This window comes from Limtongia smithiae, assembly GCF_038497785.1.
Source record: "Limtongia smithiae strain NRRL Y-17922 unplaced genomic scaffold V1518scaffold_2, whole genome shotgun sequence".
Classification (NCBI taxonomy): Eukaryota; Fungi; Ascomycota; class Lipomycetes; order Lipomycetales; family Lipomycetaceae; genus Limtongia; species Limtongia smithiae.
In genome coordinates this window covers 227,721-246,323 of record NW_027117623.1, presented here as the reverse complement: position 1 = coordinate 246,323, position 18,603 = coordinate 227,721, and the positions used below count along the sequence as shown (strand labels likewise).

At 51.8% G+C, this 18,603-nt stretch overlaps 8 protein-coding genes across 8 annotated transcripts; 5 read left to right on the top strand and 3 right to left on the bottom strand.

The window, feature by feature from the left end:
* Positions 1 to 1,478: 1,478 nt before the first annotated feature.
* Positions 1,479 to 2,936, bottom strand: V1518DRAFT_411493 (uncharacterized protein). Its single transcript, XM_066902864.1, has one exon. The coding sequence runs from the start codon at positions 2,877 to 2,879 to the stop codon at positions 1,674 to 1,676; it is 1,206 nt and encodes a 401-aa protein (XP_066761102.1). The 5' UTR covers positions 2,880 to 2,936; the 3' UTR covers positions 1,479 to 1,673.
* Positions 2,937 to 4,818: 1,882 nt separating this feature from the next.
* V1518DRAFT_151030 (uncharacterized protein) lies at positions 4,819 to 6,007 on the top strand. Its single transcript, XM_066900780.1, has one exon. It carries the CDS (start codon positions 5,064 to 5,066, stop codon positions 5,715 to 5,717), a length of 654 nt encoding a protein of 217 aa, XP_066761101.1. The 5' UTR covers positions 4,819 to 5,063; the 3' UTR covers positions 5,718 to 6,007.
* A 486-nt stretch (positions 6,008 to 6,493) lies between these two features.
* V1518DRAFT_411484 (RanGTP-binding protein-domain-containing protein) lies at positions 6,494 to 9,198 on the bottom strand. The gene is made up of 5 exons (XM_066902863.1): positions 9,053 to 9,198; positions 8,901 to 8,990; positions 8,744 to 8,844; positions 8,498 to 8,693; positions 6,494 to 8,443 (listed from the first exon to the last, which is right to left on the bottom strand). The coding sequence occupies exons 1-5, from the start codon at positions 9,071 to 9,073 to the stop codon at positions 6,677 to 6,679; spliced, it is 2,175 nt and encodes a 724-aa protein (XP_066761100.1). The 5' UTR covers positions 9,074 to 9,198; the 3' UTR covers positions 6,494 to 6,676.
* A 165-nt stretch (positions 9,199 to 9,363) lies between these two features.
* Positions 9,364 to 11,878, top strand: V1518DRAFT_150997 (rab-GTPase-TBC domain-containing protein). Its single transcript, XM_066900779.1, has 4 exons — positions 9,364 to 9,521; positions 9,615 to 10,727; positions 10,784 to 11,214; positions 11,273 to 11,878. The coding sequence occupies exons 1-4, from the start codon at positions 9,431 to 9,433 to the stop codon at positions 11,798 to 11,800; spliced, it is 2,163 nt and encodes a 720-aa protein (XP_066761099.1). The 5' UTR covers positions 9,364 to 9,430; the 3' UTR covers positions 11,801 to 11,878.
* V1518DRAFT_411481 (muts domain V-domain-containing protein) lies at positions 11,835 to 15,529 on the bottom strand. The gene is made up of 7 exons (XM_066902862.1): positions 14,781 to 15,529; positions 14,654 to 14,732; positions 14,062 to 14,600; positions 13,322 to 14,004; positions 13,168 to 13,269; positions 13,056 to 13,120; positions 11,835 to 13,001 (listed from the first exon to the last, which is right to left on the bottom strand). The coding sequence occupies exons 1-7, from the start codon at positions 15,481 to 15,483 to the stop codon at positions 11,957 to 11,959; spliced, it is 3,216 nt and encodes a 1,071-aa protein (XP_066761098.1). The 5' UTR covers positions 15,484 to 15,529; the 3' UTR covers positions 11,835 to 11,956.
* Positions 15,530 to 15,975: 446 nt separating this feature from the next.
* Positions 15,976 to 17,415, top strand: V1518DRAFT_411479 (uncharacterized protein). The gene has a single exon (XM_066902861.1). The coding sequence runs from the start codon at positions 16,378 to 16,380 to the stop codon at positions 17,080 to 17,082; it is 705 nt and encodes a 234-aa protein (XP_066761097.1). The 5' UTR covers positions 15,976 to 16,377; the 3' UTR covers positions 17,083 to 17,415.
* Positions 17,416 to 17,442: 27 nt separating this feature from the next.
* Positions 17,443 to 18,318, top strand: V1518DRAFT_411473 (Spt4/RpoE2 zinc finger-domain-containing protein). Its single transcript, XM_066902860.1, has 4 exons — positions 17,443 to 17,590; positions 17,660 to 17,747; positions 17,813 to 17,856; positions 17,919 to 18,318. Exons 1-4 carry the CDS (start codon positions 17,531 to 17,533, stop codon positions 18,060 to 18,062), a joined length of 336 nt encoding a protein of 111 aa, XP_066761096.1. The 5' UTR covers positions 17,443 to 17,530; the 3' UTR covers positions 18,063 to 18,318.
* V1518DRAFT_411472 (uncharacterized protein) lies at positions 18,056 to 18,521 on the top strand. Its single transcript, XM_066902859.1, has one exon. The coding sequence runs from the start codon at positions 18,091 to 18,093 to the stop codon at positions 18,337 to 18,339; it is 249 nt and encodes an 82-aa protein (XP_066761095.1). The 5' UTR covers positions 18,056 to 18,090; the 3' UTR covers positions 18,340 to 18,521.
* The last annotated feature ends 82 nt before the right edge of the window (positions 18,522 to 18,603 follow it).

The window sequence follows — 18,603 nt, the reverse complement described above, 5'->3', positions numbered from 1 at the left end:
CGTCTAACGAATAGGCGAGAACGCAGGCTTCTTCCCGGTGTTGTCTAGCAACGGTTTCATCGTGTTTGCATTCCTGCTGGCGGTCCTAGCTATATATCTGATCCACCTGCCAGCGGCCATCCAGCTTGCACACAGAGAGCGGCTGCGGGGCGGTTGTGTCCTTCGGCTACAAGTCAGACTCGCTTCCACAGCGACATCACATGTGGTGCGGAAATTTCTGAATCATGCGGATCGGCTCTTCCATGATGTCTGCTACGACTGCGAGCAAAAGGAGCGAGCCGGCTGAACAGGGAACAAAGCGCTGTAGACTAGACGGGTTTCAGGCGATCAGAGCGACGAAGATACGGCGACGCGCAAACGACGTTCTCCACGGGGGGCCTTGATCGCGGGGTGCGAAAAGTTTTTTCACCATCGCACACGGGACATGTGCTCATCTCTCTAACCTCATACTGCGATATGGTTCACAGCGACGGTATTTGGCCTCTCTTCAGTTGCACCTGTTGGAATGGAAAGCGGTGCCGTGGAATTTAGCTAGAGCGACCGAATGGGACACGTGAGTTCATAAATCAAGACGCCTCACCTGGAGTCCGCAGCGAGCTTCGCAGCTCGGACTCGTCGTCTAAGAAGTGGAGTGATCCTAAGTGCTTATTGTTTGAAGAGCTAGATACATGCACCGCGGATAAAGAAGATGTCCTAGTAGTGGAGGATCGGGGCTGCATGTCTAATTGGACTGCCTCCTTCGCTCGGCGGTCATCAAAAGCCATCGCAAGACTGCTCTGTACACGTACCGCAGAGACGCATCCCGTTGAGCTTCTATCCTTTATACGTTGGGGTCCGTCGGGATTCCGGGCTTTCTATGATCCGCGGCCCCGTGCTAAACAACTCAAGTTTCCCGGTTGCCATCCTCGCACAAAGTTCTTCCGACCTGCCATAAAAATATCCATATCCAGCCGCAATTTTGACTACGTTCTGGCAGCTCAAAAAGTTGCCGTTGCAGCACGCCAGTTTCTTGTTCGCCTTGCTCGTATTTTGCCGCGCTCTCACCTGGGGCGACGGCGCACTCTAACGGGTGAACTTACCAGCTCATAAAAAGTATCTGCACGTTTATGCAGCGTGCGCCTCAATTTGTGAAAATCAGTTTTTGCCGCGGCACTTCACTTCTCGAAACTCTGAAGAACTGGTCATTCTCAATTTTCCTGCTTGTCCGTGCTGCGCCGCTGCCAAGAAGAACCAAGAAATCTTATGACGACGCCATAGTAATTTTGTTCAAACGCCGAAAAAACTCTACCCCGCTCGGTCGTCCACTTTTGGGGCCTTACCGGGGAGGTCAGCAGTGGACACGTACGAGTCCACATCCATTTCTTTAAGGTATTGCACAGAGCCAACCACGCTAGGCATATCATTTTGAGCTTTGAAGGGACAAACACATAGCAGCAGACTTGGTCTATCTAGATTCATGCAATATTGTACAAATAGAGGCTCCCGATCGAACAGTGAAGATCATACATGAGGAACACCGGCGACCAAGGCCTCTCTGACCAGAGAGCACTCCTAACCTTATAATCAATCAAAAAGTAAGCAACCATAACTCCCTGTATACAGACATAAAACAAAACAAAACGAATCAAACAGAAAGATATCAAGACGCCTTAGCGATGAGCGACGATGATAACTTAGAACTTTGTCGCCAGTATATGCTGCTGCCGTGATGCATACTGGCCCGTTTCGTACTCGAACGATGGCTGAGAAGCCGGCTTGCAGTATGCTTCGGCGGGCGAAGTTACAAGTACCTGATGCGCAGATGCGGTAGGAACGCCGTAAGATAACAAGTTAATATCGCTCGGCAGCGGCGTGATCTGTGGACCAAACGAAGGCGAGAGCTGCGCCTGCGGCAGCTGCAAACCGTAGTTTGACGAGTAATCTGTGATCGTGGGGTTCTGCAGTTCGAGGAAGAACTCATCGAATCCGTCCTCGCTGAATATCGACGTTGACCCATGTTGGATGTCGTGAGACTGACTTTGCGGGTCCTGCGCCTGCTGGTGCCACAATATGCGATCCTTTTGGGTATTGATGTCGTTAAGGACGTCAAATTCCAGCGACTCCGGCTCGTACTGGTGAGGCAGTAGCCTTAAGACCGCATTGCTCGAGTCATTGATCTCGCTATTCGCACGCTCGGTAGACCCAGCAGCCGCTTCCTTGAAGTAATCAACATTGTACGCCATGTCTGATGTTGCGGTCACAGGGTTGCTGAACAGTTCGGCTGTCTGAGAAACATCAGGAATATTGCCACGAGAAGTAAACCCAAGTCCGAGATAATCCTGAGCAGATCCGTGCGACGATTTTAACCCAGAGCCAACATCCGCGGATAGCACATCTGGCTGTGCAAAAGTTGGCCGATGGGCTCTGTAAGGGGCTTCGCTCTTCAGAACGATCTCCTCTTCCTCCATCGGTAAAGGTATGAACTTATACGTCGCTGTAGAACCCGATACCGAGGGCGATATCGACGAACTCACGGACGACGCCGTGCTCTCAATGCTGACGTATGGAGACTTTCCATGCGACTTGATCGAGTTGTTACGGCTCCGCGTACTCTTCACGGTCCCGTCCGGTTGCGTCACAGAGATAGTCGCGAACGCGCCGTCTCTGCCACTGTTCTTGAGCTTCGAGCAGTCACACTTGCCGCCTGACGAACAGTTGCACGAAATCGAGGCCGACACTCCTGCCTGGATCCCCGCCGCAGCTGACACCGAGTTGGCGGCACCCTTAACGGAATGCTTAACGTCTCCAGGACAGTCGCACTTCGTGTGCAGTGCGTGATTCTTCCGCGCCTCGCGACAATGCGGACACTGCGAAACAGGACGGCCCTTTGGCTTGATCATTGTCAGCGGCCGATCCTTGTGTGTGCAAGTTGTGACACGATGTCCGCGAATACACGTCTAGATTTTAAGGCTGTTAGATAGCTGCATTCTACGCGGAGAACTGCAGACGGGCTTACTTCGCACGCATACTTGACTCCGTTGATGAAAACCATTGCGCAGAGACGGAGACAAGAGAGCTGCGTAGGAGTAGAGCGTTGCTGCGGCGCCGAAGACACTGGGTATCGCAAAAGGCGGATAACTGGGGCAGACGGACGACGGTAGATAAGGCGGAGGAAGCCGGCACAGACGCGCGCGCGACGGGGAGAGGACGGGCGGGCGGTTGGCGGCTAAAGCATAGACAGCACGGGTGCCGGAGCGCGGCAGAACGGCGGCGAGGGAGATGGCGACAAGGTGGCAGCGCGTGGAAGAGGAAGGGAAGACAGGCAGGCTACGCGGCCGAGTGGGCCGCCATCGGTATATGTAGGGGCGCAGGAGGGAAGCAGGCGCCCACTGCGGCGGAGCACCGCAGCAGAAGCAGCTGCGACGTCAGACTCTGAAGACGTGCACGCCCGGTAATTTACGAGCCCACAGAGTTTCTGCCTATAAGCCCTAGCACAGCTTGCGCCACACTCACCAGGTCACAGCGCAGCTCACACGTCCACTGCCCTAGCCCACGCCCACACCTGGACGAGCGCCCCGCTCGTCCCGCGCACGCGGAGCCCCGTATCTTCGCTTCTTCAGGCAGCTCGCCTTCGGCGCAAGGCAGCTGGCCGGCCTTGCTGGGACGTTCTGTTTCGTCGCACACTCCCAGAACGTTCTGTCCTCTAGGCGAGGCGAAGGTCCCGCCACCGTCGTGCCGCTGCTGGCTGCTGACGCTGTGTGCGGGCTCTCCACGGCGGGACCGGCCAAGCCTGGCGCAGCACGCCCGCGGCTCCGCCGAGCCCAGCAGCATGCCTCGGCGGCCCGGTCCCGCTCAGTGCCAGGAAGCAGCACGATGAAGATAGAGAGAACAGCGGCGGTGTGCCTGAGTCACCGCCGGATCACAGGCTGCGGTTGTCAAACGCCCGTCAAGCCGTACAGCAAGTCGAATACGCGGGCAGAGTGAAAAGGCTTATTTCAGATTGAGTTTCTTGTGCAGAGCAGAGTGCGACGCTGCTCGCTGGACTTGCCTTGGCAACGTCGTGCATGAGTTTCAGTTAGCTCCCTCGGCAGCGCTGCTCCGACGCGCACCACGCCAACAGGTGCCACAAGTACGCTTGACTAGCCAGCAAAACTGCGGCGATATGACCCACGCACCACCGTGGCAGCACGAAGTGCGCCCGCCCCTGGACGGCCAAACTCACGCGAGAGAGCAGCGTGAGGAGAAGCACGGTAGCGTCCAGGCACATGTCCTTCCTCTCGTTCCTGTCTGGTTCGCGAGGCTAGACCGGGACCGGCGAGCCACGTCCACGTTGGCTCCATCAGAGCTCTTCCATGCAGAACTGCCTAGAGCCGGGCTCTTCAGCTCAACCTGTTCGGTCCTCTGGCAGAAAGTGCCATGAGAGGCATAGTGTGGCTGCGATTACGTGCTTGCTGCCTAGCGCCAAGTAGCGCTGGTGCTCTGCGCCACAGCTGGTGTTGTTAGCCGTGACACAGTCTACTCCCAGCGTGCTGGCGTACTCGCTGCATAGCATATCAACGGCGCACGCTTGGCACTTCAGCAGTTTGCCCGTCATCCAGCTTTTCACCAAAAATCGGGTGGTCAAACTCGTTTTTGGCGCAGCTCTTCATTCAGCTCGGCCATTGAAGCCTTCACGGCCTCTTTCGAGTGCTGCCAAGCGAATATGTTGTTGGCCACTGTCTGCTAGGCAGTGCAGCCTCTTCGTGCTCTTATCAGCAGTACTGCTCCTGCGTACTGCGCTGCTGGGCCGCTGAGGGGTAGCGCAGGCTACTGTGTTTTGCGAAAGAGAATTTGATCGCTCGGGAGTGTGACTTGAAGTCTCAACTATCGCGGCGCCGACGCGGCCATCCTTAGGAACAACCGACGACGTCAGTCCAAGACACACCAACGCCCGTGTTCTTATCGAGTCTTGTATTTCGCGTCCTGGCCTTGCCCGAAAGGCTGAAATCTTCCATGTTGACCTGAATTGTCGGCCTGAATCTCCACGACTTTGTTTCTTGGTCGGCGATTGAAGATACCATGTTGTCTAACCCTGTTCCGCTTGCATGAACTTACACAGACATCGCGGCTGCATGCGGAATTGGCCCGTCCGGGCTCGAACCTCAGGAAGTTTCTCGCCTCCGCTGCGGCGCAGCTCTGGAGAGAAAACAGTCACGACGCTCACGCGGCGCAGGTTCACAACTCTGTTCGTCTTTGTGAGCCACCAGCCTCAGCAAGTCACGTTGCTCCGGCTGCCCCTCCGTTTCACATTGGTCTCTTCTGGCCGTCTTAAGACCGAGGACTGCAGCACCACCGCCAATCCACATTTAGAACACAAGCCAGCACAACTGTTCTGTGCCGCTGTGGCGGTGCTCATGGCTCATCTCTGCTTGACCTCCGCATACCGGGCCTGTGAATTTTTATCCGTGGCCCGCCGCTGTCTCCCACTGTGTCTAAGCACTTGGCTTTGCGCTAAAAAAGCTTGGCATTGCTCAAAAGCTTGGCTCCCTGAAATGAACGCGCTTCCCGTCCAACGCGATTTTGTGTTTGAAGAAGCAGGCGCGCATCGGCGTTTCTTCTGCGTTGCAATTTCTCTCATAGACCTAGTTGTGTTCGGCGCCCCACAATTTCTTATACATGACACAAGTCTGCAACACACCTCCGTAGAGGCGCAGGGGTGTGGTGTAAACTCAGCACATCATAAATCGGTCCACATTTGATCAGCCGTACCCTCAACTTTGGGTGATGTGAAGCTCGCGTAACATATCCTCTTCAACGAGAGCCGAGCGACTCGAGCAACGCAACTTCCAGCGAAACGCGCTACATTGGCTCTCTAGCATGCCTAGTTTTAGCCACCCGAGAAGCCACGTCTAGCTTTGCTGACGACGCAATGAAACTTGATGTCTGGCGTCTCCAGCAACCACAGCGAGGTTTATCTGCCCCAGCTCTGCTGAGTGACGATCAGCGTGAGTGTAATAATATTGCAGCTTTGTAGCTGTCTGTCTAAATTGGGAATGCCAAGCCTCGGCTCGCGAATCGTACACATGCGTGTTCACTAGTGGCTATGCTGGTAGATGTCAATGCAGCTGTTTTGAAGTGATGTGCCTGACTAACACCGCTCGGTGTTTGATCCCTTCCCCATGCCAGGTTGCTAGCCAACACATATGAATGTGTCCAAGTTCCAATCTTTCACCTTGTAGCTGGCGAATTCTTCAGCCGGCGGTATAATGGCTAGCACTTAGATTCCTCTGAATAATATCAAGTCCGCAAATCAATGAGACATTTACCCTCTTCGGCTGATGACGATTGGCATGCCCTACCGTCGCATCCGAATCTGTTCCGCAGGACCACTATCACCACTGCGGCCAAATTCGTCACGCAACTCAGAAAAAATACATACGGCGTTTTCGCTAGTCCAATACGCGCTGCGCAGTGACGACAGAGAGAAACAACTTAATTTGGTTGACGTATGAAACGGGCATATGGCCCATGACGCGTCCTTTTGAGTTGTCCGATAATGGCCCTATCAGAAGTGTGCATTCTTGTCACGCACCAAGGAAGAGCAGTGCTATAAATAACCCAACATCTTCCACGATCGCAGACTCGCAGAGCAGCAGCTAAATAATTAAAAGCCAAAGCTACGAAGCTAACCATCCTTGGATATATGAATTGTACATGCTCAAGACATTCTCCTAGATCGCTGTACCCGTCGAGTCACTTTACCATCCAGTGGACTCGCCTCCTGACTCTCAAACCCCCGCAACCGATCGAGCTCCCAAGGTGTTAGCGACATGCTATTGTGCCCCACTTCGCCTGTATCAGGTGTGCCGCCTTGCCGTCTCAAACGACCAGGGGCCACGACTGTTCGCGGAGTGCGTGGCGCGGCCTGACCTCCACTCGGTTGTAGATGAAGCGGCACAAAACTGCCTCTGCTCATATCTTGCACACCTCGGCTCCCCGAAGCCAACGGCGACGGCAAAGCAGCGCCCTTGCGAGATTTTCCTGGGCTAGGCCTCCTACCGGAATGACGTCCTTCCGAGCCTCTGCTTGACAAAGCCTGGTCTTGTATCCGATCACTTCTACGCCTATTGCCGGAGCTGGGATCTGCGGTCACCGTATTGTTTCCAGAATTGACGCCACCCGTTATCGGAAGAACTGGTGTGGTAGAAGTGCGACTATGTCTTGCCCGGAGGCGTGATCCAGGACTCCTCGAACCCCCAGAATTGACAAGATCTGCAAACCGAGTAGCTCCGAGTGAAGGTGAAACGGAATCTCCAATGGGATCAGAAATATCTCGCGAATTAGTCTCTCGCGATGCGGTTCTGCTTGTCTGCCGATTTTCGTCGCGTAAGTATAATGAGATTCGTTCGTCTGCAATCGTAAGCACTGATGCTTGGTCGTTAGTTTGGAGTGCCGTCAAACGAATCAAGTACTCTAGTAGTGACAACGAATTCATCGTTGGTGACAGCTGCAACATTGACATCTGGTTATCGGAAGACAAAGAAGATGATGTGTTTTCTGGAGCCTTCCCCTTCGGTCGTCGAGTCATTAGAGTCTCGATATCTGCGCTGCTAAGAGATAATCTTTGAAATGCGGAAATCAGAGACGACTCCGACAACACGCCATTCCGCTGGCTGGGAATTTTCTTCTTTTGATCCCCGTCGTTGTCGTCGTCCACCCACTCATCAGCACTGCCATCGTCAGACACTTCGCCGTCTGACTCGTCATCTTCTTGCCATAACTCAAACGCCAGCCATTCTATGTTTGTAGGTGAATCGACCCTTGCTGCCAAAGATAAATCCTCTGCAGTCTCTGCGTCTCCTCCTTCGGCATCGCTATCGGAGTCAGAATCCTCGTCAAAAAAGTAATAGGGAGATTTGCTCAGAAAGGCCTTGTTTAGCTTCACGACCAGAACTGGTGAGACGGCGTCCTCGATATCCAATAGTTTTCCGGACGCGCTAAAGAAGAGCCTCGTCACGATCGTCAATGGTATCGTTCTACTCCGCCCTCGTAGGGGTCCAGTTGCGTTCTTATACTCTGGCAGTTCTAACTCGTCGTGAAATCTACCGTCGTCTAAATCCTCTGTAATCACAAGCTCGTAAGAATACTTGTCCTGATCGCCATGCAATCCTGCTACCGAGGCGTCATGCTTGGCAGGCACACGAAAGATTTCAACAAAACATTTCGGATATTCCTCCTTCCATGTAATATCTCCCGCCATCGTAAAGTGTGGGTCACGCGCTGTTCCATAAAATACTGTGTAAAGCTTCATCGTGAAAGTTGGATATACTTGTTGTCGCTCTGATGGGTTGCGCACAAATATAGAATCTGCAGTCAGCAACAATGTAGATGCTTGTAGCAGTCTGCATGGCGAAACTGTATCTGGTAACGTTGCCGATAGGTTCGCTCCAGATGTAGTGATAGCGAGCTGCAGCAGTTGGATAGACTATTGACGAATTAGTGTATTGTAAGCGGAAGGCCCCAGCAACTCAGCACCCACAGATTCTAGCCGGTTTAGCAGATCAGTCATGTACTTCTCCACTTCCTTATACGTTTTTTGCTTGTCAGATGACGACTTCGCCGTTTGCATTTTAAGATTAGCCTTTTCGACGTTCTCATCAAACTTGTTGATATCGCGTCGAAGCTCTCGAGTCAGCGAGACTGTGTTCTGTAATGTCGTATAGCCTTTGGCAGCCCTGTAAAAGTGTAAGCGTGTGCCTTAACGTCGGAAAAGCAACAGCCATACAATAATTGAATAAGATCGATTGATGGTGTAATGATTTTAATGTTGATCTTCAGCATTTTCCTTAGCCGTTCCAGATTGCTCTTCTCATCCGCCGGCAGTTTCTAGCACCATCTTAGTGTCCACATACTCGCACGACTTTTCTGGTAAAATAACGTACATCCAAAAATTTGGTCACATTCTTGATAGCATAGGACGAAACCACTGCAATACCGGATCGAATCGCAAACGTGACGGCTTGATTGCCCGCCTAAACATGAGGTAGTTAATCGACACTTTGTTCTCGTCCTCCTGATCACACACGCTGTATACCCGTGACAATAAATCCTCCATGTCTCTCGTTGTATCATGTACTTCGAACCTGCCGCGTTGCGCTATCCCACGGTTGGGCCGCTAGCTGGCGGAGAAGGTTGTCGTTGTCGTTTCCGCGCAGCAGCTGCAACTGAGACTCCAAAGACTGGGACGGAAGGCAGAACTCTACTTCAGATCGCGAGTTGTGGGTTAGGAAATTTTTCTTATTCGGGATTAGCGCTACATGAGATACAACTAAATCAGGACTAGTGCGGCGCAGCACGTGGTGTTCTGAGTGTCCGAGGCGCTTGAGAAGCTTGTACTCCGGATTTTTTGAAGACCCCTACTTTTTCTCGCCGCAGCTGTAGCAGCTTCCTTGATGCCAGGGCTGGGAGAGAAATGATGACGCCACTACATTCGTCGCGCTCGCAGTACACGCAAGCTGCGCCAGCAAATGAGTTTGAGAGTATATCCCTTGCAGACGACGACGGTTCTTCTCCTGTTCTCTCGTCATCTCCTCCTGAGTTTTATTCTTACCATCCTTCCGGCCGCTCTCTTGTGGCTGGTCACGGAACACCAATAGGATCCCGACCTCGGCAGTATATACGCGCTGCACAGTTTGATTCTTCTCCGCTGTCATCTTCAAAGGGGGCTTCCCCAGGGGTAGTCCCGGCGAGCTTTGAGCAAAGTCTCGTCGGACGTCGGGGCTCGAGGCAGCACTCCCCGCTTCTACCATCATCACCTTTTGAGCGTCAGTCGAGTCCACTAGCATCACCGGGGCGGCAAATCCAACGAGCTGCATCATATGGCAACATTGGCCGATATTCTATTTACTCGAATGGCTCCCGGAGTAGTAGCGTAACCAACATTCATGCACCGCCGACGGACTGGCCAATAACCAGTCCGATGTCTTCTCCACGCCTCTCTCAAGGAGAGCAGCGACAGCTTACTCCGACTCCATCGCCTCGGCTACTGCATCGACAGTTTTCCGCCTCGAATTTGACACTGCCATTTCGGACTAATAGCAGTCCTCTTGCGTCTCCAACAAGAGACTCTCGCATTCGACGGTCAAGTTCAGGATATCTCGTGCGGGATACAGAGGACTCTCCTAAGATTCCGCTCCGGAAGCCTCCCTTGAGAGGTGAACGAGAGTTGAAGGCGGACGACGAATCAGTAAAATCTATGGATTCTGATCGATCAGCCGATGACGTCGAAGTACCTCAAGATATCATATTCTGGAATGTGCCACTTACACCAGGCGCGGGCGAAAAGAGTCTATCTAGTTCGCCTGCTAAACAGCGCACGAGTTATTTCCCGAGCTCTCGGGACAGCCGAGTCATGGCCGCGCAATCGTCACCAATGCCGCGGCGAACTAGTACATGGGAAAGTGCAATGAGCAATCTATCCACCGAGGCGAAGGATCTCACTGTTGCGTTGGAACAGTACAGAGAGACGAAAGAGATCCAATCTCGCCAGAAGATGCGTGAGAGACGAAGTCGACAGGACTCGGCAAGCAAATCAGCATCTGACGCGAAGGCTTATCGACCAGTCATTCTACCGCATGTTCCCACCACCGACGAGGAGCTAGCTGTCGATTCCATGACGAGACCTGCGTCATTGCCGCGTAAAACTAAGGAGGAGGAGGAGAAACATTTGAGGGAGTTCCGTCGCATGCTGAAACTTTCTCAAGAAGCCGGTATGTATATCCAGTCCTATGCATGTTGAAGTTTTCTAACAAGTTCATTACTACAGAACGGAAAAAGAGGGCGAAATTGCAGACCGACGTTAAAGCGTATTTGAAGAAACAAAAGGAGAACTACAAGTACTGGGACACCGCGGTCAGTCCTCACCTGCAAGCGGCGATTTCAGAAGCCAAAGTGAGAGACGCGGTCTGGTCTTCCGGTATCCCTGCGAAGTATCGCGAAAAGATGTGGATATATACGATTGGCAATTCCTTGGCGGTCAATGATCGCGAATACATACGCATTTTAAAGGAGTTACGTGAGGACGATGAGAAGAAGGCAATTGACGAGGTGACCGAAGCCATCTTTGCTGATGCGAACAGCACATTACCTGAGACGAAGTTATTTCAAAATGGATCGCTATTGCATGAACCATTAACTGATATCGTGCGAGCATATGCGCGTTACAACGAAGTAGTCGGTTACGTTCACGGAATGACTGTAAGTGTTCTGTCGCATCGGTCGACCACACGTGCGACCAATCACTAATTCAAGGCAGAACGTCACAGCTGGTTTGCTGCTGCAGCTCTCAAGCGAGCAGTCCTTCACTGCGCTTTCAAATCTCATAAACCGACAGCCACTTTTATCCTTTTACAAGACCGACTCCAGCAAGAGGAAGAGATTTTGTTTAGCTTTCGACAAGGAATTCGCAGTTCGACTCTCCTCATTGCACCATCATTTTCGGCTATCTCTTGATATTCGCAGCGACGAAGAGTACCTAGATGCATTTCTGATCCCTCTGTTCACTCTCCATCTTCCCACAGATTTCATCACCAGAATATGGGACATTATATTCATAGAGCTGGCGCAAGGATTACAGGCCTCACTGGAGAAGCTTCTCACAGGCGTCATTCTCACTATTTTGAAGCAGCTCCAGTCGAAGTTGATGGCGATGAACAAGGAAGCGGTTCTGGAGTGCATTGGTTGGCAGGCCCAGCCATTATCATTCGTGTCACCAGACGTGGAGGTTGACAATATCATTACCGAGATCGACTTCATACGTGAATTGAAGAATTTCATGCACTAATGATTGGGAAGATGGGGGAGGGGAGGGGAGCGAAGCGGTTATTTCATGATGTTTACGACTAATGGAGATGAGCATCCCACAGAGTAGAATGGCTAAATGGACTTGATAGGTTCATGTTCACATTGTGCGTTACATTGTACAGTACTGTACATACGGCTAGATGAAATCAGCTAGATCATACAATTCGTCAGTGTCAGGCTGATCTCTTATCATCAAATCTCGAGCTTTGAGAGCCCAAGACACTGCTTGTCGTGTCGTCAGAGTGTTCTCCAGTTCCTTTGATTTCTCAGCCGCGCTGTCAATGATACTCCGTGGAAGATCAGCCAAGCGAGCCACATTCAATCCGTAGGATCTATGAGCAATGCCACGAATTGCTTTATACAAGAACGCAATATCTGTCTCTTGTGTTTGTTCATTGTGATTCTCTAGATATCCCATGTAATAATTCGACACTTGTGCCGGATACCGGTCCGCGAATGAGCACAAGAGCGGGTAATGGGTGATGAATAATGTGAGCGCCTTAATATCTGTGATGAAATGTGAGAGTACAGCATGTGCGATTGCAACGCCGTCAATTGGTCCTGTGCCACGTCCAATCTCGTCCAGCAAGACGAGAGACCTCGAAGTAGCCATCTTCATGATGTCGCTGCATTCGTGAAGCTCAACCATGAACGTGGATTCGCCCGCCATCATGTTGTCGTATGCACCCATTCGAGTATACACTGCGTCCAACATTCCAAGAGTTGCAGCTTGTGCGGGAACATAACTTCCAATCTGTCCCATAATCGCAATCAAGGCAGTTTGTCGAACGTAAGAACTCTTGCCTCCCATGTTCGGACCGGTAATAATCAAAGTCCGAGTGTCGTTCGCCGAAATCAATATGTCATTGGGGACAAATGCGTTAAGAAGTAAATGTTCAATCATCGGATGCCTTCCTTCGGTAATCTTGATACATGGCTCGTCAATGTATGTCGGCTTGACATAATTTGGCATCATAGAGATTGCGGCGAGCGATATTAGACAATCCAAAGTAGCTAAAGCTTGGACAATACCGCGAAGCTCCTCATACTTGGCAGCAATAGTAGCAAGGAAGGATTTGTACGCTTCCTCGCAAGCCAGCGTCAACGACTCACGGTGTTGCTCGCGCTCCTTAAGGAGGGCCTGGACTTCAGGTGGATGAAATCGTGAAACAGTTTTGGTTCTTCAAACATTAGTGTCAACAAGCTCAAATGTGGGACGAGCATACAAAACTTACCCGCTCATCTTTAGCCACGTTTTTGGAACGTTGCGCAACTCAGTATTCCGTAATTCGATCAAAAACTTATGCAGATTAGCACCTCGCGACTGTCTATCAAGGTCTGACTTACTTCGTGCTGGCCAACAGTAGAGTACTTAATGTAAGATTTGTTTAAGGTCTTACGAGCATCTGCAATAAATCCTTCAAGTTCGCATTCCACAGTTGCAATTGCCTGTCATTCACGATTAGCGCATCTGAGGCACAAAAACCACTATGATACTCACCACTCTGCGATCCAAAATATCCGGATATAATTCGTCGTCTTTGAAAAATGATTCGATGTCATTTTTCGCAGCAGCATCCTGGTTAATTGCGGCCAAAGAAGCAGAAATTTCTCGGCGCATCTTAGGCAGTCGGCCAAAATATTCGTTGAGGTCGCCAGACATAAATTGTTTGCTATTGTCAAATTCGGAAAACGCAGTGCAAATGCGATCAAAAGCACGTAAAATCGTTAGCAGCTCAGACTGTTTACACCTGCCATAGTGAATCTTCATCAAACTGTTTTCCAAGTCTGGCAACTTTGACATCACAAAGCAGACCTTCTCTAGTCTTGGATCCCGGCTGTTTTTTATTTCTTCGACAGCGGCAATGCGATATTCAAGCTGCTCACGGTCAACCAGCGGGCTTCCTACCCATTTCCGAAAGAGACGTTGACCGAATCGCGTTTTCGTCTGGTCCATGATCCAAAACAGACTGCCTTTAGAAGTAAAGTCGGTTTGATTCTGGTATATCTCGAGGCTAGTTAATGTGTTGCCATTGAGAAGCATACGGCCTTTGTTTTTGAAATCTTCAAAACCTGTGGTAAGCTCGAAAAGACTCTCAAGCCCGTATTGCTTCATGTAAGTCATAGTGGCTGAGAGACAAATCATGACCGAGGGCGGTAAGGAGAGCGCGCGGTCTAAGAGGTCTACAGGTAAAGTTAGCAAAATTCCGCCAATTTGACAAGCAAGACTCAAGCCCATACCACTATTCGCTGTGGCATCGTCGCCCTGGGAAGCGCACAACTTGTTTCCATAGTGTTCAGTAAGATGATTCCGTGCTTCGTTAAGATCTGGCTTTGAGATCCGTTCGACGCGCACACCCGAGCTTTGAGCACCTGACGACACATGTGATAGAATTTTTTCCGATTCCCTTGATAATGTTCCGACAATCACGATCTCGCAGGGCTGAATATGCAATAGCCTGGTCTCAAGCTCACTGCGCATAAACCCGTCCAATAGCTCCTCGTACAGTACTTGTCCCGTAGATGCAGAAAGTGCTAAAACACCAATTGTCGCCCCCTGGCTGTTGCTTTGGGTCTCGGTTATGCTGAATATAAATCCACCGGCTAAGCCAGATCCAGACATGCCTTCGACATCGCTTGATCGGTCGACATACGTCCCTTTGGTGTAAACTTGAGTCAGCTTTCTCTCAAACAGGCCGCCCTTATTTGCACCAGCCGCCTTTAGAGCGGCGGTTTCGGTCTGAGAAACGATGCCAACTTTGTATCCCTTGTCGATCAATCTGATACAAGAGTTAGTGCCTGTAGACGTAAACGAGATCAAGAATAAACTAACCTTTCGATATGAACAAATATGCGGTGCTCAGGTACACTCGACGATGCAAACCGGGAGTAGGTCTTGTTTCCAGAAGTGGCTAGAATTGTCAGTCACTGTCGTTTCTCTTTCAGCAAGTGCGTCATACCTTCTTCTATTGTGCGCCATCCGGGAACCAAGTAGATATGTAATACACTGGATGCTATTCGGGCGTCCTCGCCGTAGAAATGGTACTTGTAGCCAACCTTGACTGCTAGAACGGTGTCTAAATTTTCTGCTTTTATCCGGATATACTGCTGCTCAAGCGGCGTTAATTTTTTGCCTGTAGTCGCGCTCGCTGAACGAGATGATCCCCGTTTGGCAGTGGTAGACTTTGCAGCAAATTGGGCAAAGCGGTCAGAAACTTCGGTAGTCTCATCAGCGCCTTCCTCCTGGGACTCTGCAGGATCCTCTCCTCCCTCCTCGTCAGCAATTTCGTCCGAGGTTTTCTCAGAAAGGTTGAGTCGGGAGATGTTCTTGCGCGTGTTGAGTGCTGCGCAGTCAGCGGTTTCAGGCTTCCGCCGCTTGCTTGCCTTCTCGGGGGCTTGATCGTCACTGTTGTTCTTGGATTCGGCGCCGCGTTCAAACCGCTTCAGTGCGCCCCGCCCAGCAAGGCCAGCGGTCTGGTTCGCGACATTACTGTTCTCTTGACCAAACGTACTCTCCGCACTTCGCTTGCGACCATCGTGCTGTTCTTCACGGGTCGTGGCAATGGTCGTACGAGGTTGCGGGACAGCATCCGCTGCGCCTTTGCTCTGAAAAAACCTGCTTATGGATTGCTGTGTTCCATTGAGTCGTTGCTGGGCCGACATATCGTGCCGTAAAGTTTGCTGTATCGCGTGTACTCGAGACGCGTCGCGCTCTGCAACTACTAGTTTCCCAAAGCAATGCACACCGCGCCCTCTTCGCGTTTAATCCGGGTAACCCTGGGGAGCTCGCCAACAAACTACGAGGAAGCAGTCATAACTCGCAAGGCAGCATTGCCTTTGACACGTGGTCATCGACTATCAGCTAGCCACTTTTAGATCCATGTATCAAACAGGGAGAGAGGATTGAGTGAACACGCATATCATATTTCAGCTCGGTAAAAGGGGACGACGGAATCTTAATACCTGCAGAATGCAAGTCCTACCGGAGTTAGTGCACTACAACTATGGGAGCCGCACGACCGCATCATGTGATGCACGACGGCCAATCACGAGATGCCAAGCAAACGTGACACATAAATGCATTGTCGCAAGACAGATACGCCTTAAAAGCAACAACAGTCGGAATGAAGCCTCCCGTGTGATAAAAGCGGACGCACCTGACCGCCCGCGCCTGTGCCCTCTTCCCGTGATCTCGCTCTCGAATCTCGCCCTTTGTTTACTGACGGTCCACGACGCAACTATACACGCTGGACAGACGATTTTTCCTAGCGCGAGCGGTTTTAGTGAAGACTATCGTCATACTTGATAAATTTGTCTGAGGTTAGTGGTCTTCCTGTTTGCACTGAGCGACACCGAGCGAGCAGATGTCAGTTGTTGTGGCTAAGGGTTGGTGTTGTGGTTGTCCCCCCTGGCACATGACTTTGGCAAGTTGACGAGGGCGATGAGGAAGTCGATTCGTGCCAGGGAAGCTCGCGTGGTGCAGGAGTATTATGGAACTGAAGGATGTGAGTCTAACGCGCTGGTATAGTCGATCGTTACTGGCCACTATATTGCAAGATGTCGTCAGCACTCGCACAAGCGGTTGCGCAAGCCCAGAAGCCCTCGCCTTCAATCAAGCGCAAGCGTGAAGATGGCGGAGACGACCTGATCAGTCGGTCACCTCCCGATATGCCTATCGATCACAGTCTGATAAATCAGCCGTCGTCTTCGTCGTCGACTTCGTCGACAAACAACGCGTTTTCTGCGACGACCGGCGCGACGTCGGCGTCTACTGCGACTGTACACGCTCAACCTCATCTTCCGCACCATCAAGGTGATACACAGGGCGCGATTCCACTTAGTCACACAATATCTTCCACGCCGACTCACGATCATTTGGAGTTGCTGTCAGGATCCAAGCCTGCGGTTGGTACCGAAGAATGGCACCGCCAGCGTCGGGATAATCACAAAGAGGTCGAGCGACGACGACGTGAGAACATCAATGATGGCATCACCGAGCTGGCGAAGATTGTGCCGGGATGCGAGAAAAACAAGGGATCGATCTTGGCGCGCGCGGTGCAGTACATCCAACAGCTGAAGGACAACGAGACAGCGAATATCGAAAAGTGGACACTCGAGAAGCTTCTTACGGAGCAGACTATTTCTGAACTTCACACGCTTACCGAAAAGCTGAAGTCAGATCTCGATCGCGCGTGGAGAGAAGCCGATGCGTGGAAGAAGACGTGCGCCAATGCCGGAATCAAGAAGAAGCAGGACGACTAAATTACGTGGTTTTGCTGTCCAGCAGTGTATGCTATGTTGTAATCGGTGAACTATTTATTTTGTTACTTGTGTTTATGTTTCTGTTCCTGCTGCCAAAGCGAGGGTATATCAAGGTCACCAGGAGTTTGTGTGCGAGTTCATGGATTTGAGTTATTTGCGAGAAGAGATGCCGCTGAAACTAATTGGATAGCGGCGCGACGTGTATAGTAGTATATAATTGTGTGACCAGTTCTGCTTGAGATCTGTGGATTAGTTACCGTTGAAATGTGGAGAGATATCTCTGCTTCACGCAGAGTATCACGTGACATGTGGCGCGTTCGCAAAATTCGTTGGGACAAATAGATGGCAACCGTGCCAGGAGGGTCAGACGCAGTCCTCGGAACGACAGCGTCAAGCTCCGCCCGTTTTTGCCGTCAACTGGAGTCCACAGGCGTCACGAGGAAGCAGCATGTCGTCCGTTCGCAACGAGAGAGCCTGCCTGGTGTGCGGTATCGTGCGGACATTCAACGTACGTACGGCGCTTCGCGCTCCGCGGTGAAGCCGACGTGACAAGACTGGCACTGATGTGTTGATGCAGGTGTTTTGCCAGGAGGGGTGCCCGAACTGCGATTCGCTGCTGAGTTTACAGAATTCGGAAGAAAACGTGCACCAGTGTACAAGTCCATGTGAGCGCCGAGTTCTGATGATATGGGGCAAGTCTGACCGAAGCTAACGCCGAGCCTACACACAGCATTTGAAGGACTTGTGAGCGTTGCGGAGCCGGACAAGTCGTGGGTGAGTGCGCGCATGCAAGGAGGCACGTTGGCATCGTGATATCTGACAAGCATCGCTTCCAGGTCGCGCGTTGGCTGCGCGTCGATGGATTTCTGCCAGGGCTTTACGCCGTCCGCGTGAACGGGAGACTGCCCGAGGAGATTGTCCAGAGTCTAGGCGCGCAAGGCGTCAAGTACCGGCCACGAGACGGCAGTGTGCAGGACTAAGCGGTCAAAGCCGAAAGAAGCCGCGGTCATGAGGACAAGGAGCGGATGTATGATAGGACATGACAAGGGTGCGCCAGAATGTATTTTACTTTTCATATGCCTGCTCTCTGCATGCTGTAATTGTGCAGCGAGATGGCCGGAAGGGTCCGCAGGCGACAAGACGTGTAAAATAGTCCGGCGCTCGCTTGCGACAGTGCGTTGGGGAGGCGCCTTAGGGGTACGAGACCAATCTAGCACGCGGGAGCGCGAGGAAGAGGCTGAGCGCGATGACTGCTGAGCCAGCCATTATTCAGCCGACCTTGCTGCCATATGCAGAACTGCACGCCATGCGGCATGTTCTCCCATGACGTAGTTTCTAGCTGCTCGGCGTCCCGCGACCGCCCGCGCCGGACACGTTGCGCAAGGGCAGGACGGCGGCTCGCTCGCCACCCAAGCCCCAAAGGCGGACGCAGAAACGAGCACCGCACGGAAGGGCCCAGATGGGGGCGGGAGGGCAGACGGCAGCAGGGCCAGCAAGCCCCAAATGAGCAGGGACAATCGA

What these genes read in the sequence shown, in the direction of transcription:
- V1518DRAFT_411493 (XM_066902864.1), bottom strand. Translation starts at nt 2,879, where the DNA reads ATGATCAAGCCAAAGGGCCGTCCTGTTTCGCAGTGTCCGCATTGTCGC.
- V1518DRAFT_151030 (XM_066900780.1), top strand. Translation starts at nt 5,064, where the DNA reads ATGAACTTACACAGACATCGCGGCTGCATGCGGAATTGGCCCGTCCGG.
- V1518DRAFT_411484 (XM_066902863.1), bottom strand. Translation starts at nt 9,073, where the DNA reads ATGGAGGATTTATTGTCACGG. An exon ending in TGGAGGATTTATTGTCACGG is followed by an intron (nt 8,991 to 9,052) that starts GTATACAGCGTG and finishes CCTCATGTTTAG; the next exon opens with GCGGGCAATCAAGCCGTCAC. An exon ending in TGCTAAACCGGCTAGAATCT is followed by an intron (nt 8,444 to 8,497) that starts GTGGGTGCTGAG and finishes ATTCGTCAATAG; the next exon opens with TCTATCCAACTGCTGCAGCT.
- V1518DRAFT_150997 (XM_066900779.1), top strand. Translation starts at nt 9,431, where the DNA reads ATGATGACGCCACTACATTCGTCGCGCTCGCAGTACACGCAAGCTGCG. An exon ending in GAAACTTTCTCAAGAAGCCG is followed by an intron (nt 10,728 to 10,783) that starts GTATGTATATCC and finishes TCATTACTACAG; the next exon opens with AACGGAAAAAGAGGGCGAAA. An exon ending in GTTACGTTCACGGAATGACT is followed by an intron (nt 11,215 to 11,272) that starts GTAAGTGTTCTG and finishes AATTCAAGGCAG; the next exon opens with AACGTCACAGCTGGTTTGCT.
- V1518DRAFT_411481 (XM_066902862.1), bottom strand. Translation starts at nt 15,483, where the DNA reads ATGTCGGCCCAGCAACGACTCAATGGAACACAGCAATCCATAAGCAGG. An exon ending in ATATTTTGGATCGCAGAGTG is followed by an intron (nt 13,270 to 13,321) that starts GTGAGTATCATA and finishes CGTGAATGACAG; the next exon opens with GCAATTGCAACTGTGGAATG. An exon ending in CTACTGTTGGCCAGCACGAA is followed by an intron (nt 13,121 to 13,167) that starts GTAAGTCAGACC and finishes AATCTGCATAAG; the next exon opens with TTTTTGATCGAATTACGGAA.
- V1518DRAFT_411479 (XM_066902861.1), top strand. Translation starts at nt 16,378, where the DNA reads ATGTCGTCAGCACTCGCACAAGCGGTTGCGCAAGCCCAGAAGCCCTCG.
- V1518DRAFT_411473 (XM_066902860.1), top strand. Translation starts at nt 17,531, where the DNA reads ATGTCGTCCGTTCGCAACGAGAGAGCCTGCCTGGTGTGCGGTATCGTG. An exon ending in GTATCGTGCGGACATTCAAC is followed by an intron (nt 17,591 to 17,659) that starts GTACGTACGGCG and finishes GTGTTGATGCAG; the next exon opens with GTGTTTTGCCAGGAGGGGTG. An exon ending in CGGAGCCGGACAAGTCGTGG is followed by an intron (nt 17,857 to 17,918) that starts GTGAGTGCGCGC and finishes CATCGCTTCCAG; the next exon opens with GTCGCGCGTTGGCTGCGCGT.
- V1518DRAFT_411472 (XM_066902859.1), top strand. Translation starts at nt 18,091, where the DNA reads ATGAGGACAAGGAGCGGATGTATGATAGGACATGACAAGGGTGCGCCA.